The sequence below is a fragment of the Oncorhynchus tshawytscha genome, linkage group LG02 (genome assembly GCF_018296145.1).
Source record: "Oncorhynchus tshawytscha isolate Ot180627B linkage group LG02, Otsh_v2.0, whole genome shotgun sequence".
NCBI lineage: Eukaryota > Metazoa > Chordata > Actinopteri > Salmoniformes > Salmonidae > Oncorhynchus > Oncorhynchus tshawytscha.
In genome coordinates, this window is record NC_056430.1 from 13,370,650 (window position 1) to 13,387,481 (window position 16,832).

The 16,832-nt window shown below is 41.3% G+C and overlaps 1 protein-coding gene across 3 annotated transcripts in view; it reads right to left on the minus strand.

Moving 5' to 3' along the window:
- LOC112221439 (synaptotagmin-2) overlaps positions 1-16,832 on the minus strand; it is a 46,202-nt gene that overhangs the window by 10,592 nt on the left and 18,778 nt on the right. For 2 of the 3 annotated variants that reach the window (XM_024383601.2, XM_024383590.2), the window contains exons 2-3: positions 3,888-4,118; positions 3,524-3,684 (exon numbers count right to left, since the gene is read on the minus strand). In XM_024383601.2, coding sequence (XP_024239369.1) covers positions 3,524-3,684; positions 3,888-4,089 — 363 coding nt within the window. In that variant the 5' untranslated portion in view covers positions 4,090-4,118. Of the gene's footprint in view, positions 1-3,523; positions 3,685-3,887; positions 4,119-9,736; positions 9,891-16,832 lie in introns of those variants that run through there. The other variant, XM_024383595.2, reaches the window with a different exon arrangement.

Consider the following 16,832-nt stretch of genomic DNA (forward strand, 5'->3'; position numbering starts at 1 on the left):
TTAGCATTGTCGTCATCATGTCCCACAAACAACCAACCATGCCCTTTTTCGCATGCATATATTAATAGTGTTATTTGTGGGTTGCGTTTAAACTATGCCCAATACGTTTCATATTGGGGTGAGTTTGGCATCACAATGTCACATAATGGGCGATACGTTATTTCAATATTTCTTTTGTTTTCTCTCAGGGTTTTATGGAGTAGACCATAGCGTTCTCATTTAAATTCTCAAAACATAATTACAAAACATGATAGAAAAGCAAAGAAGCTACGATTTTCATTCCATGAAACCCCACCCCCCTCCTCATCATCATAATCATCATCATCATCTGCCCATGGGTCAGAGAGCATCACCGCGAGCCTTCCACCTACCGTAGATCAGGGGTCCATCACAGTCAAGAAACACGATGCACACATAAGAGACAAAGTGAAGAGGAGGAGAACAGAGAAAGGAAGAGGTTTGAACTTACGACACACCAGAAAACAAACAACACCACCGGCAACACTGGGACGATGAAAAATGACACAGTGATTGTCTGTTCGTAAAAAAAAAAAATGTAAACGTCCTACTTCCAGGACCAACTTTCACCATGTGGAGACAATTAATTGTTTTAATAACTGTTACTGTTGAATGGGGCCCTGTTAATGATATTGGACACATTCACCCTGGAATTAAGCAGGAGCACTTTTCACAGTCCTCCCCTGTTTATTCTGCTTAGTCTGAGATATGGCTCCTCTGATCCATGAGTATCGTGTCTATTATACTTAAGCACGGAGGGCAGCTTACCCTAGCACTCATCCGTTAATTGGAATGCCACAAAAGACAGGGCTTCACTACCTTCTCTACCCATTACCCAAACCATCCCTGGTCCTTTTCCCATTACCCAAAACATCCCTGGTCCTTTCCCATTACCCAAACCATCCCTGGTCCTTTTTCCATTACCCAAACCATCCCTGGTCCTTTTCCCATTATCTAAACCATCCCTGGTCATTTTCCCATTACCTAAACCATTCCTGGTCCTTTTCCCATTACCCAAACCATCCCTGGTCCTTTTCCCATACCCAAACATCCCTGGTCCTTTTCCCATTACCCAAACCATCCCTGGTCCTTTTCCCATTACCTAAACCATCCCTGGTCCTTTTCCCATTACCTAAACCATCCCTGGTCCTTTTCCCATTACCCAAACCATCCCTGGTCCTTTTCCCATTACCCAAACCATCCCTGGTCCTTTTCCCATTACCTAAACCATCCCTGGTCATTTTCCCATTACCTAAACCATCCCTGGTCCTTTTCCCATTACCTAAACCATCCCTGGTCCTTTTCCCATTACCTAAACCATCTCTGGTCCTTTTCCCATACCTAAACCATCCCTGGTCCTTTTCCCAATACCTAATCCATCCCTGGTCCTTTTCCCATACCTAAACCATCCCTGGTCCTTTTCCCATTACCCAAACCATCCCTGGTCCTTTTCCCATACCTAAACCATCCCTGGTCCTTTTCCCATTACCTAAACCATCCCTGGTCCTTTTCCCATACCTAAACCATCCCTGGTCCTTTTCCCATAACAAATGTGTAATTTTCACCGCATGTCACAATGAAGTACAGCACACATTTTAAAACGACAACAACAACCACATCAAGAGAACAGAGAGGATAGGAGGTTATCGACATGTCTCCCTAAGTCTGGTCTAAGTGCTGCCAATGAAAGATCAAAGGTTGTTACCGATACACCAAGGGATGCATAAAGAGCATGTGTTGTTGGTCAAATCTATATACAGATGTCAGATCTTAATTTGATCACTCTCTTGCTGCTGAGAATTCTCCTGCACCGCAGGAAATGCAGAGTATCTTCGTGATTGACATAAATTCACAGAAAACCCACACTAACACATGGTTATATTAACAGTATTGTACTCTTGATGTAGCCTACTTTTGGCCAGCTAATAGTCCAACCACTGATCAAGCAACATTATGGAATAAAAATTCAAATTCTGTTGCTGCAATTATATACGTACAAAAGTCTGTGGACATCCCTTCAAATGATTGGATTTGGCTATTTCAGCCACACCCGTTGCTTACAGGTGTTTATAATACAGCGCCAAGTCTTGGTCCAAAAGGCTCCTTAACAGCTTCTACCGATAAGCCATAAGACTGCTGAACAGTCAATCAAATGGACTATTTGCATTGATTCCCCCCCCACTTAGTTTTTACAATGCTGCTACTCACTGTTTATTATCTATGCATAGTCACTTTACCCCTACCTACATGTACAAATGACCTCGACTAACCTGTACCACCACCCATTGACTCGGTATCAGTACCCCCTGTATATAGCCTCGTTATTATTATTTTATTGTCTAACTTTTTTACTTTTTTTATGTTTTCCTTTAGTTTATTTAGTAACTCTATTTCCTTAAAACTGCATTGTTGGTTAAGGGCTTGTAACTGAGCATTTCACGATAAGGTTTGCACCTGGTGTATTCGGCTCATGTGACAAACACATTCTTATTTGAATTTGATTTAATTTCATGAATCACGCTTCACCATCTGGCAGTCCAACGGACAAATCTGGGTTTGGCAGATTCCAGGAGAACGCTACCTGCCTGAATGCATAGTGTCAACTGCAAAGTTTTGTGGAGGACAAATAATTGTTTGGGTATGTTGTTCATGGTTCAAGCTAGGCACCTTAGTTCCAGTGAAGTGAAATCTTAACGCTACAGCAAACAATCACATTTTAGATGAGTCTGTTCTTCCAACTTTGTGGCAATAGTTTGGGGAAGGCCCTTTCCTGTTTCAGCATGACAATGCCCCCGTGCACAAAGCGAGGTCCATACAGAAGTGGTTTGTCGATATCAGTGTGGAAGAACTTGACTGGCCTGCACAGAGCCCTGACCTCAATCCCAACAAACACCTTTGGGATAAATTGGAACTCCAACTGCAAGCCAGGCCTCACTAATACTCTTGTGGCTGAATGGAAGCAAGTCCCCGCAGCAATGTTCCAACATCTAGTGGAAAGCCTTCCCAGAAGAGTGGAAGTTGTTGTAGCAGCAAAGGGGGGGACCAACTCCATATTAATGCCCGTCATTTTGGAGTGAGATTTTCAACTAGCAGGTGTCCACATACTTTTGGGAAGGTAGTGTATTTTACTGTGGTCAAATTAAGATCTTGCATCTTTACATATTTACCAAAACTTTCCCAAGTTCTTCAAGCAAAACAAATTGTTGCACAGTAAATAAAACAGGCAACCTTGTTGTTATGGAGGAATGGAGTCTGTGGCTTAGTAGGCTAATAATTATAGACGCCATCTGTCAGCTATCCTAGTCCTGTATGTCTACGTTCATCATCTAAAAATAAATAACTTAACCTACTGATATTCATGTGAGTTTTGTGTTCATATTCATATGAGTTTTATGAGTTTTGTGTTCACATGAAAAGCGTATCCTGAGTGTGATATATGTTATGTCTGTCGGAGCTGCATGTACTCTGCGAACTGAGTTTAAATGTGGAGCCCGAAGCACCATACCTCGTCTCCTTTCATGTTCTTCATGTTTAGGCCATCTTTGCCCTTCTTGCCCTTCTTGTTCTTCTTCTTCTTACAGCAGCACTTCTTGATGATGCAGAAGCAGCAGGTGAGGATGAGGAGGGCGGCCACCACAGCGATAGCTATGATGGCCCAGGAGGGCACTGCAACACACACAGGGAAATTATGAGGAAAAGAACACTACTATGTAAATACCTCAATATGGGTTGGAGTCTTATGAGATCACTCCTATGAGATCATTCAGATTTAAGATTCTATGTTCCAATATTGTTCCAATCATAGTACATGAGTTATGAGTCCGGGTTGGGAAAAAATTAAGTATTTTGGTTAACCAGGGAAGACGTACATGGGATCTTATCAATCTCGTTCATGAACTTGCTCTTGATCTCTTCGAACATGTCGTTCTTGGAAACTGTGCCGTTGCCTGGGGGTTCAGCCACTGTGGTGGCGATGGCGACGGCTGGGGCTGCGGTCATAGTGGCGCCGGTGCCCGTGGGCTCTGGACCCACCATGGCCTCAGGCTTATTCTTGAACAGGTTCCACTTCATCCTCAATGACTAGGCCACACACACAGTCCCTGGGGCAAGTCACATACACACAAAGAGATGGTCAGTTGCCATCACCAGCAGCACAGGCAATGAAGTGTGTAACCTTTGGTATAACACACAAACACACACATACATCAAAAAGACAAGTATTTCATCACTCATTACCTGTTGACATACATGTATCACTCTCATGGCAATGTTTAGGGAATTAAAAACAGGCACCTGTTAGAGATTTACTTCAGCAGTTAGATTAGTCCTCTCTGGCACTCCACTCCAATAGAAACAATTTAATAGCTGAGTATTGGTTTTCTCCACACAAAGTAACAAAATGGAGGATCTACAATTATACCATGTGACCCAACTCAAAGCCTTAGCAATGTGCCAGACAGTAGAGCAGCACAGTGACAAGGCTGGAGTGGTTTGTAGGGAAATGGCCTCCTTGACATTAGTCCACATCAAAGACCCTGAGGATAAAAATGCCAGCCGGTAGTCCTGCATCCTTAATGTACTATAAACTCCTAAATGGATTTAACTCAGGGATGAAACGGCTAATCTCATTTGTTTGAGGAATGAGACACAGTATCTTAATATTACATCAATGTCAATGGAGTAAAATTCTGTCAAATGAGCCCTGAGTCCCTTGTGAAAGCCGATATTCAACATTACAGCATTACATCACGGTCCGTTAGGGATTAAATAAAAATGAATGGTTGGAGTTAACACATCTTCTACTTGAGGTGGAAAACGTGCCAAATAAATACTAAGGCTCCCTTTCCAAAATTTGTTCCAAAGAGGACTATTTTCCATTTATGATGCGGGATCTGCTCTCTCTGAAGGAATGGCAAAGACTAAGGTGATTATAATATATCAATTATAATATGCTATTTCTCTTCTGAAACAATCATCTCCACCAAATTGAAATGAGGCAATCGTGACCGAAACATCCTTCATTCTACTGGAGTGTCTAGGTCCAAAAGGCTCCTTATCAGCTTCTACCCCCAACCCATAAGGCTGCTGAACAATTCATCACTGTTTATTATCTATGCATAGTCACTTTACCCCTACCTATATGTACATAGTACCTCAATTACCTCGACTAACCTGTACCCCCGCATATAGTCTCATTATTGTTATTTTATTGTTACTTTTTTAAACTTTAGTTTATTTAGTAAATATTTTCTTAACTCTTATTTTCTTAAAACTGCATTGTTGGTTAAGGGCTTGTAAGTAAGCATTTCACAGCAAGGCCCATGTGATAAATACAATTTGATTTGATTTGAATCCTAATAGGATTAGCAATGAACTGTACTGACACAATTAACCCTGTGAGAAGGTGAGATGGAGAGGCTGAATGGGAATTATGACCTTCGGATGCATGTTAGACCAACTGTTATAGGCCCCGCCTATTGCTCCCCAAAGAGTTCTCAGGAGTTCCCATTATCATGTACTGACTCATAATTACACATCTATAACAGTGGATGGCTTCTCATGTCTAATCATCTATAACAGTGAATGGCTTCTCATGTCTAATCATCTATAACAGTGGATGGCTTCTCATGTCTAATCATCTATAACAGTGGATGGCTTCTCATGGCTAATCATCTATAACAGTGAATGGCTTCTCGTGTCTAATCATCTATAACAGTGAATGGCTTCTCATGTCTAATCATCTATAACAGTGAATGGCTTCTCATGTCTAAATATCTATAACAGTGGATGGCTTCTCATGGCTAATCATCTATAACAGTGAATGGCTTCTCATGTCTAATCATCTATAACAGTGAATGGCTTCTCGTGTCTAATCATCTATAACAGTGAATGGCTTCTCATGTCTAATCATCTATAACAGTGAATGGCTTCTCATGTCTAATCATCTATAACAGTGAATGGCTTCTCGTGTCTAATCATCTATAACAGTGAATGGCTTCTCATGTCTAATTAAGGATTCATTTCAGATAAATTATATTAATGTTAGAGATGAGATCACTGTGCAAATAGAAAAAGGTATAACAGGAAGCAAATTAATTATATATTTTCTAATCTACCCAGCAGGGTTTGGCTCAACTCAAATTGAAGGCAGTCAATTCAGGAATTGATTAGAAATGTACAAATCAGAAATGTTTGAACTTTAAAAATAAAAAAAAGTATTTATTTTTATTATTGAACTGTAATTTGAGTTAACTTCCTGAATTAATTGCCCTGCTACCCAGATGCAGGCTACGGTAATAACAGTGTTTATCAATCTGACTGCAATCCGTAATCACCAACCACAATCATAACGAATAAGAATGCATGAAACACAATAACCCCGCGTCTGTCTTCTTCTGCGGAATCCTATAGACTACAAACAGCTGGCCAAATAAATTCTCATCTCAGGCCTCAGCAAGCATCATATCATTCTGTGCCAGTTCTGTGTTGCTCTCAGGGGCGGCAACAGGAGGAGAGAGTAGGAAACGTTACCCAATTACATTGAAGTCTGACCATTTATTTCCCAGAATTCCTAGCTACACTGGAGTCTCAGGGGTGACACCAGCATATGATTAACATTTACAGATCACGGTGATACTCATTGTGAGTCATACTCATATTTGATTGGGTAGGACTAAGCAGGGCTAAGAAATGTCACGACAGTGCGAAAAGTGTACCTCTAACCTTGAGCCGACCCACTCAACAACCCATAGGATAAAGAGCTACTTGTTGCCACACGGCCATTGTCCGGCTCTGCCTCCCTGCTGTCCCTATTGTATCCTTCTCCCAGGGCAGGATATCTAAGGTGGAAAATGACAAAGGCCTACTCCCCTATTCTGCACATACAGAATTGGTTATACATCTATTACTCACCAAAATCAATAATGACGATGCGAGTAGATGTGCACGTCACAGTAACGTAACATCTCTAAATCATGTTAGTCTTGTAATAGATCAAACCTATCATCTCTCCTGACATCTACAATCCTATTGGTCTGGTGATAGACTAACCCTATCATCTCTCCTGACATTTACAATCCTATTGGTCTGGTAATAGACTAACCCTATCATCTCTCCTGAGCCTGTGTGTGAACAACTCTTTGGAAAAGTAGCTGATACAAAATACCATTATTGCTTGAGGGTTGGTATACAATACTTTCACAAACAGTGAAGGAGTATTTCTATGTCAACTATTGAAAAGGGATAGAAACTGGATATATTGTAATTGAAGATATGCTTATTGTAACATACACTGAGTGCACAGAACATTAAGAACACCTTCCTAACATGAGTTCCACTTCCTTTTGCCCTCAGAACAGCCTCAGTTCGTCGGGGCATGGACTCTACAAGGTGTTCATGTTGACTACAAAGCTTCCCACACTTGTCAAGTTGACTGAATGTCCTTTGGGTGGTGGATCATTCTTGATACAGTGGAAACTATTGAATGAAAAAAACCCAGCAGGGTTGTAGTTCTTGACACACTCAAACCGGTGCGCCTGGCACCTACTGCCATCCCTGTTCAAAGGCACTTCAATATTTTGTCTTGCCCATTCACCTTCTGAATGGCACAAATACACAATCCATGTCTCAATTGTCTTAAGGCTTGAAAATCATCATTTAACCTGTTTCCTCCCCTTTATCTACAGTGACTGAAGTTGGATTTAACAAGTGACATCAATAAGGGGTCATAGCTTTCACCTGGAATCACCCGGTCAGTCTATGTCATGGAATGTGTGTGTGTGTGTGTGTGTGTGTGTGTGTGTGTGTGTGTGTGTGTGTGTGTGTGTGTGTATGAGCCTGTGTGTGAACCTGTGTGTGTGTGTGTGTGAGCCTGTGTGTGTGTGTCTATGCGTCTGTATGTGAGAGGCTCTCCAATGCAAAAAGCTTCCCAGAGGTTTTTCATTCCCTCTAAAAGGGCTGGATGACAAAAACGATCTGTCTCAGTTCAGTTGACATGCTGTTTCTAAGGCCCATCTAAATGAGCAAGCAAGACAATTGGGCAGAATTGGGATACATGGCAGGCAAACGTAGAGCTTAACCCCGATTACATGTGTCCTCACTGGAGACAGACCTACACACCAGGTCTACAATGGATCTTTACTGACTTTAGAATCAGCCAGCCAGATCACCACGTGCACTCTATTTTGCTTGAGATCAGCCAGATCACCACGTGCACTCTATTTTTCTCTAGATCAGCCAGCCAGATCACCATGTCCACTCTATTTTTCTCTAGATCAGCCAGCCAGATCACCACGTGCACTCTATTTTGCTCTAGATCACCCAGCCCGATCACCACATACACTCTATTTTGTATAGCTTTTAGCATCAAAGAATGTTACCTTGTCAAACCAACAGTCTTTTGTTGTAGATGTAAAGAGGTGTTTATATGCAGTTGACATATTTATGTTATCAGAAACTTTGTGTAAACTGTACAGTTGTCTACCTAAGATACCAAGTATTAAGTCAATGCTATACTGTATGTAGGAAATGCATTGTCTAAAGTCGCAACAGACAGTGAAATGATCAAGACTTGGGTCAGCAGCAACAGTAAAACAGTATTCTGTCAGCGTAGTTCATAACTTGTATGAGGCTGTGATTCAATGCAAAGCGCATTATAGCGCTGACAGGTAATTTATGATTGAGCCGACGTGTGCAGCGTTTATCGTGAATGCAACCTACGCAAGTGCTGCATTGTCGCCTGTATAGTGTGCTGCTCTATAACGTGGCTTGGATTGAATCCAGGTCTGTGTTTTCTTAATGAAACCTCATCTTCATTGACCTATAGGCCACAAATCAACACGTTTTGCATCTCCAACAGGTGCATTTTTTAAAGTGTTAAAAAAAAACTTAAAACAGTTAAAGGCTATATGCTATCCCACTCCACAAGACATGTGTTCAATTCCAGACTCCTTATGAAACGCTACAGCAGAGAAACTAGTTGTTGCCGAGCAAATCAGATCCAGCTGAATTGTTTCTGTCTGATACCTTACAGCCTGCCTGAGGCCATGCTAGCCAATGGAGTTTGGGATCAGACAAATCAAATTACTAATTATTTGATGTCACAGACAGAATGAAAATGGCTAGAATAGACATAACTGCTTACTCTGTCCTCGCTCTCATTTATCGATATACACCAATCTTAACAGATAAGGATAATTATATGACAAATTAAAATGATTCCTGTCAAACAAATGGACATCATGCATCACGACTTATAATAATTGTCGTAACAGCAATTCTCACAGGCTATATTCAATCATAGCATAATAACCCTTGTCTAATTCTCAACTTGTATAGCGACTGTAAGGAGACAGAGACAAGAAGAGAAAGCTATCCATCCTATTCATAGTAGTACGTACTGTACCTCAACGCTGCAGGTACTCTTAGCACTTATATACCAGTGTTTACATTTATGCAGTTCAACACTGGACAGCTCCACTTAGCTAGTCACAAACCGAAAGCCCCAGAAACACACCATACAAACCCCTCAAATTGTCTAATGATTTGCACATTCATAGTTCAAATCTTCAAACAACAGAATAATCATTTGACAATCATTTGACACTGTATAATAAAAACAAAATCAGTATTAAAGTTGTCCTTAAATGACCTGCATGTCTATATTACCCGCTGATTACCATTTCCAGGGAGGAAATGAGAGTGAGGTAGAAAGTATTACCAGTCTAATGTGATGTTCCCACTGGCTGGGTGACCCATCCAATAATCAGGCTCGTAGGGCTAACGTTTCCGTGCCGTGGTAATATCTACTGATTTCTCCCATAAGCAGAGACTGCAGTCTCTGCCCTCACTTCTCTCCACTGCAGCAGAGCAGGGCAGTTTTCTCTCTCTCTCGCTCTCTCTCTCTCTCTCTCTCGCGCTCTCTCTCGTGCCCTCTCTCTCTCTCGCGCGCGCCCTCTCTCTCTCTCTCACGCTCTCTCGCTCTCTCTCCAGTACAAACCATCTCCCGCCTTTCCCACCCTCAATCACACACCTCGCTCTCTCAATTCTCTCCTCCTTCACTGTCTCTCCCTCAACATACACACACTCTCTCAATTACCTCCCCCCTCACCGTCTCTCCCTCAACATACACACACTCTCCAATTGTCTCTCTCTTACTCTCTCCTTCCTCATTTGCGATGCTGCTCACACTGCTGAATGCAGTATGCTGTGCATCAGTCTAGCATCTGATAGCCATCGTAAATGATCAATATTTAAACCCCCGGTTCTCTGTTCCTAAGGGTTGGAATGGCTCACTGATTCACTGGTATGGAAGAGGGATGGAAGAGGGATGGAAAGATAGTAGATCCTAGATCAGCACCCCTACTCTGAGATGCTTGACATATGGCTCCTGGTGAACATGTCCTCCTTACAACACATATCTTACATGGGAGGATTTGAAAGGTGACAACAGGATGTAATAAGGATAAGGCCTTGGTGGAATCATGACCGTTATCTTGTTACAATTCACACAATAGATGTAACAATGGACAAACCAAATGATCCATTTGACCTGTTTTGATTAGGATACCAAGATTATTTGATTATATGTCACGATTCATTACAAAATTACAATAGAAAATAACAAGATCATAGAGCTACTATGTTATTGATCCAGCATGAAATCTTGTTTCATATAGCTGCAAAGAAAAGGATTTTGTAAACATGTCATTTTAACTCTGAACTCTCAAGTTGTTCAAGTGCACCTTGAGGTCATTGCCTCAGATTGGAGTTAGTCTACTCTACAGTATGGAGTTAGTCTGCCCAGTATGTGGTGTTAGTCTGCTCTACAGTATGGAGTTAGTCTGCCCAGTACACGGTGTTAGTCTACTCTATAGTATGGAGTTAGTCTGCCCAGTATGTGGTGTTAGTCTGCTCTATAGTATGGAGTAAGTCTGCTGTACAGTATGGAGTTAGTCTACTCTACAGTATTTAGTTAGTCTGCTGTACAGTATGGAGTTAGTCTACTCTACGGTATGGAGTTAGTCTGCCCTATAGCATAGAGTTAGTCTGCTCTACAGTATGGAGTTAGTCTGCTGTACAGTATGGAGTTAGTCTGCTCTACAGTATGTGGAGTTAGTCTGCCCTCCAGTATGTAGAATTAGTCTGCCCAGCATGTGGAGTTAGTCTGCTCTACAGTTTGGAGTTAGTCTGCTCTACAGTATGGAGTTAGTCTGCCCGGTATGTGGTGTTAGTCTGCTCTACAGTATGGAGTTAGTCTGCTCTACAGTAAGGAGTTAGTCTGCCCTATAGTTTGGAGTTAGTCTGCTTCATAGTATGGAGTTAGTCTCCTCTACAGTATGGAGTTAGTCTCCTCTACAGTATGGAGTTAGTCTGCTCTACAGTATGGAGTTAGTCTGCTCTACAGTATGGAGTTAGCCTTCAAAGTATGTTGAGTTATAATTCCCTACAGAGTCAAGATTGTGCTTAATCTACTGCTAAATAACATGTTGTGACCTTTTGGTTTGTAAGATAAGGCAGTTTTGCATACCCCATCCATTCATCTGTGTAACTCTAGCAGAAATCACCCTTCCACCATATGGTATCCTTTCATTTGCACAACAAATTGGTGACATTTAAAAAAACTGAAATAATAATGTTCTCCCTTGAATGAAACTGACCGGTTTGTCTTCTAACTAGCTGCCATGTTCCTGTCCTCCCAACCCCTCTAATTTGAGCCGAATCCTCCATCAGCATTCCAGGAAGGACTTTAGTGGAAAAGTACTATTTCTGCTCATCTCCAGCACTCTCCCAGCCACCTCCAGATGGAATGCCTCATCCATCTCCAGAACTCTAACAGCCACCTCCAGAGGGAATGCCTCATCCATCTCCAGAACTCTCCCAGACACCCCCAGAGGGAATACCTCATCCATGTGTTTGTGTGGAAGTGAACAGCTGGTGGCAGCCAGACCAGCCCAGCAGGGGCTCTGTCTCTGCCATGTTACAGGATGTTATGACTCCCTTTGCACAGAGGGGGGCAGTACTGAACTCACAGCTCACTGTGCATGGTCCGGTTATGCCCTCGGCTGGAATAAGTAAGAGTTGATGTTGTGCTATGTCAATATTCCCTAAACCAGTGGTATTAAAACTTTTTCAGAGGGGACCCCATTGTTTCCGACAGAATTTCTGTTATAGATTTCGCGATCCCACGCCATCCCAAATCTGAAGACACCGCCTTATGATCGGTAAACGTAGATTTGTACATTAACAAATAACCTTTAATTCATTACATTTTTATCTCTTATGATGAAAAGAAACCAATAAATACATTTACTAAATTAAGTTTTATTTTTCAAATGATCTTTATCAAAAATGTTAGTATATCGTCTCGTACAATAATCTGTATTATTATTATTTATTTTGGGGGGGTGAAGTGTGCAGATTATTGTACGAGATATATCTATATATATATCTATATATATCTATATATATATATCTATATATATCTATATATATATATATATATATATATATATATCTATATATCTATATATATCTATATATATAGATATATAGATATATATATAGATATATATATATAGATATATATAGATGTATAGATATATATAGATATATATATATATGTACATGTTTGCTGCGACCCACTGCAGTTCCCACGACTTTGAATACCACTGCACTAAACCTTCCTTAATACCCCCTCACTCCCTACCCACTTACTCACTCTCCCCTCATGGATGTTAAAGCAATTGATTTGTGTAACATTGGGTTAGCAGGAGTTCCCTTAACACCATTTGATGTCTTTTACATCTGTGAGATGGAGTGAACAAGCACATACTTTGGGGAGGCGGGCAAGAAATCGGACAGCAGCCAGTCTCTGGGTGGAAGTTGCCCAGAGGTACAGATCATGTTTTCATTGACTGAGTATTAGTAATGACGAACAAACGATGCTTGTACTTGTACACAAATCATGTGACAGGAATGTCCTGTTATGTCAGGTGAAAGGGATACCGTGTTGTTGGCTGGAATTGATTACCTTGTCTTTGGTAGTGACCTCTCCCTCCCAGGGTTATTATCTCTGACAATAACATAGCCCACATCCAGCCCCATGCTGTATCTGGCCTATATACAGTACCCGTAAAAGGTTTGGACACACCTACTCATTCAAGGGTTTTTCTTAATTTTTTATTATTTTCTACATTGTAGAATAATAGTGAAGACATCAAAACTATGAAATAACACATACGGAATAATGTAGTAACCAAAAATGGTTATACAAATATATTTTATAAGTAGCCACCCTTTGTATTGATGACAGCTTTGCAGACTCTTGACATTCTCTCAACCAGATTCATGAGGTAGTCACCTGGAATGCATTTCAATTAACAGGTATGCCTTGTTAAAAGTTAATTTGTAGAATTTCTTTCCTTCTTAATGCGTTTGAGCCAATCAGTTGTGTTGTGACAAAGTAGGGGTGGTATACAGAAGATAGCCCTATTTGGTAAAAGACCATCCAAATTATGGCAAGAACAGTTCAAATAAGCAAAGAGAAACGACAGTCCATCATTACGTTAAGACATGAAGGTCATGTCAATTCGGAAAACGTCAAGAGCTTTGAATGTTTCTTCAAGTGCAGTCACAAAAACCATGAAGAGCTATGATGAGGACCGCCACAGAAAAGGTACCTAGTCAGTTGTACATCTGAAATGTGTCTTCCGCATTTAACCCAACCACTCTGAATCAGAGAGGTGCGGGAGGCTGCCTAAATTGACATCCATGTCTTCAGAGCCTGGGAAACGGGCAGAACACCAGATTTTTACATTGTCAGCTCTGGGATTCAATCCAGCAACCTTTCAGTTACTGGCCCAAAACTCTAACCACTAGGCTACCTGCCATACCGGAAAGGAAGACCCAGAGTTACCTCTGCTGCAGAGGATAAGTTCATTTGAGTTAACTGCACCTCAGAGTGCAGCCCAAATAAATGCTTCACAGAGTTCAAGTAATAGACACATCTCAACTGTTTAGAGGAGACTGTGTGAATCAAGCATTTGTGGTCAAATTGCTGCAAAGAAACCACTACTAAAGGACACCAAAAAGAAGAAGAGACTTGCTTGGGCCAAGAAACACGAGCAATGGACATTAAACCGGTGTGATGGTGTGGTGGTGCTTTGGTGGTGACACTGTCTGTGATTTATTTCAAATTTAAGTTACTCTTAACCAGCATGGCTACCACAGCATGGCTACCTTCTGCAGCGATACGCCATCCCATCTGGTTTGCGTTTGGTGGAACTATAATTTGTTTTCAACAGGATCATGACCCAACACATCCCCAGGCTGTGTTAGGGCTATTTGACCAAGAAGGAGAGGGATGGAGTGCTGCATCAGATGACCTGGCCTCCACAATCACCCGACCTCAACCCAATAGAGATGGTTTGGGATGAGTTGGACGACAGAGTGAAGGAAAAGCAGCCAACAAGTGCTCAGCATATGTGGGAACTCCTTCAAGACTGTTGGAAAAGCATTCCAGGTGAAGCTGGTTGAGAGAATGCCAAGAGTGTGCAAAGCCGTCATCAAGCAAAGGGTTGCTACTTTGAACAATCTAAAATCTAAAATATACTGCACTTTGATTTGTTTAACACTTTTTTGGATACTACATGATTCCATATGTTATTTCATAGTATGGGTGTCATCACTATTATTCTACAATGTATAAAATAGTAATAAATAAAGAAAAACTCTGGAATGAGTAGTTGTGTCCAAACGTTTGACTGGTGCTGTAGGCTATAGCAGGTTGTGACGCACATGTAAATGTGCTACTGTCATCTATCTCACTGATCCACTAATTGATGGAATTGAAACGTGTGACTGTGGAAATCAGTTCACTGAAATATGAGACAAACTTTCCCAAAGTCTTAATGTAATGTTAGTGCTCTATGCTCATTGAACAGATTACAGGAAGTTAACTAGGCCTATATTTTGTCAGTATTTCAGATGATTCGGGTTGAACTATCTATACCAAACTGGGTTTTCTGAGGACTACAAAGAATTATCTAAGAACTGGGTCTTAGCTCCATTTTTCTAAGTGCATTTTTATTGAACCAGAAAAACACTCCCAAAAGACTAGTTTATGGAATCTACTTTGAATATCAATTATTCTAATAAAAAGTCAAACATAATTGTCTTTGTGTTAACAGGAGAAAATAATACAATTAAATGCAAGTGATTTTTCCAGAAGCTAATTAGAATACTCCCAACATATCATCAACTCGGGATAGCTTTATCCAACAACATGTTTTATCACATTGTTCCAGCACTGCCAGTGTTGAATCCCCATGTGAAGACTTAGTTTTCACAATTCATTAGAAAAACCTTATTTTTTTCCCCGTACCCATTCAACATGACCTTGGTTAACATCTGCAACTCACAGACTACAGAACAACACCAGCCCAAGTGAAGAGATATGGCTGACCAGAGGGGTTTTTAGTTGTCACTTGTCTAAAGTGTGTGGTGGATTGATGATGATACTGTGTTCAAACAGACCCATAGATCTAGACTGTATGTTCCATAAATCAAACCTGGACCAATAGAAAGAACCTTGCTCATAAAGAAGAGGGCAGCTCGAGCTTGACTCATGAAGATTTTACAGCACACATGATCCGGTACATGGTAGTGGGTGAGTTAGTATGTTCTTTGGAAAGTTGCAAACACAGTTCCTAAAGAAGGCACATAAGCTATTGATGAATGCAATACTTTGGAGCAGATTCTTCTTGGAATGTTCATTGACCCCATGATAGTAATTAAGCTAATTAAGACTTGCATGCTGTTACCCATCAACATCAAACAAATATTGCAGTAGGCCTGTAAGATGAAGTTAGGGTGGAGTTCTGAATACAGTGTTAGATGGTACTACAGTACATACAGACAGTGGCAACGAACCAGATTCGACCAGTCACCGTTCTAACTGTATCGATTCAGCAGCTCTAGTATGATGGTGCCGTGTGACAAGCCATTCTGCAAGGTCATAGTGCATAGAAACCATAACAGTGATCTGGAGCTCCTGAATTATTGATCCCTGAGGATTCCTGTTCCCCACTTCTGCCGTATGGGATTCCCGCACCCCCTCCCTTCCCTTGTCCCCCTGCCCCCCTCCCCTCCTGCACCTCAAAACCAAATCAACCCCAGTGCATCTATCTGTGAGAGAAACTCTCTCAACCTGGGCCCAGATCCACATGAGTGGTTCAGTTCAGCTGTGTGGACTGCTAAGCTAAGACATGATAACAACCAAGCAAAGTCAAAGAGAGAGAAAGTAAACCCGGGCCGTAGAGTTAATGTGTGGTTTTTCTGAGTTGCATGCAGGGGGCTTCTAGTCGTCAATGTTATTTGGACCACGTTTCACTTCCCTCCGCTGTGACGGCAAAGAGGATGGGCACTGCATCCTCTCCAGATCCTGCAGGCAGCACTGCAATGCAGGGGTGTAACGTACAAAGATGAAGCTCTCTCTCTCTCTCTCTCTCTCTCTCTCTCTCTCTTTCTCTCTCGCTCTCTCTTTATCTCTTTATCTCTTTCTCTTTCTCTTTCTCTTTCTCTTTCTCTTTCTCTTTCTCTTTCTCTTTCTCTTTCTCTTTCTCTCTCTCTCTCTCTCTCTCTCTCTCTCTCTCTCTCTCTCTCTCTCTTTCTCTCTCTCTCTTTATCTCTTTCTCTCTCTCTCTCTTTCTCTTTCTCTCTCTCTTTCTCTCTCTCTCTCTCTCTCTCTCGCTCTCTCTCTCTCTCTCTCTCTCTCTCTCATGCACTTACAGAGGTAGATTGTTATGTTGATCCCC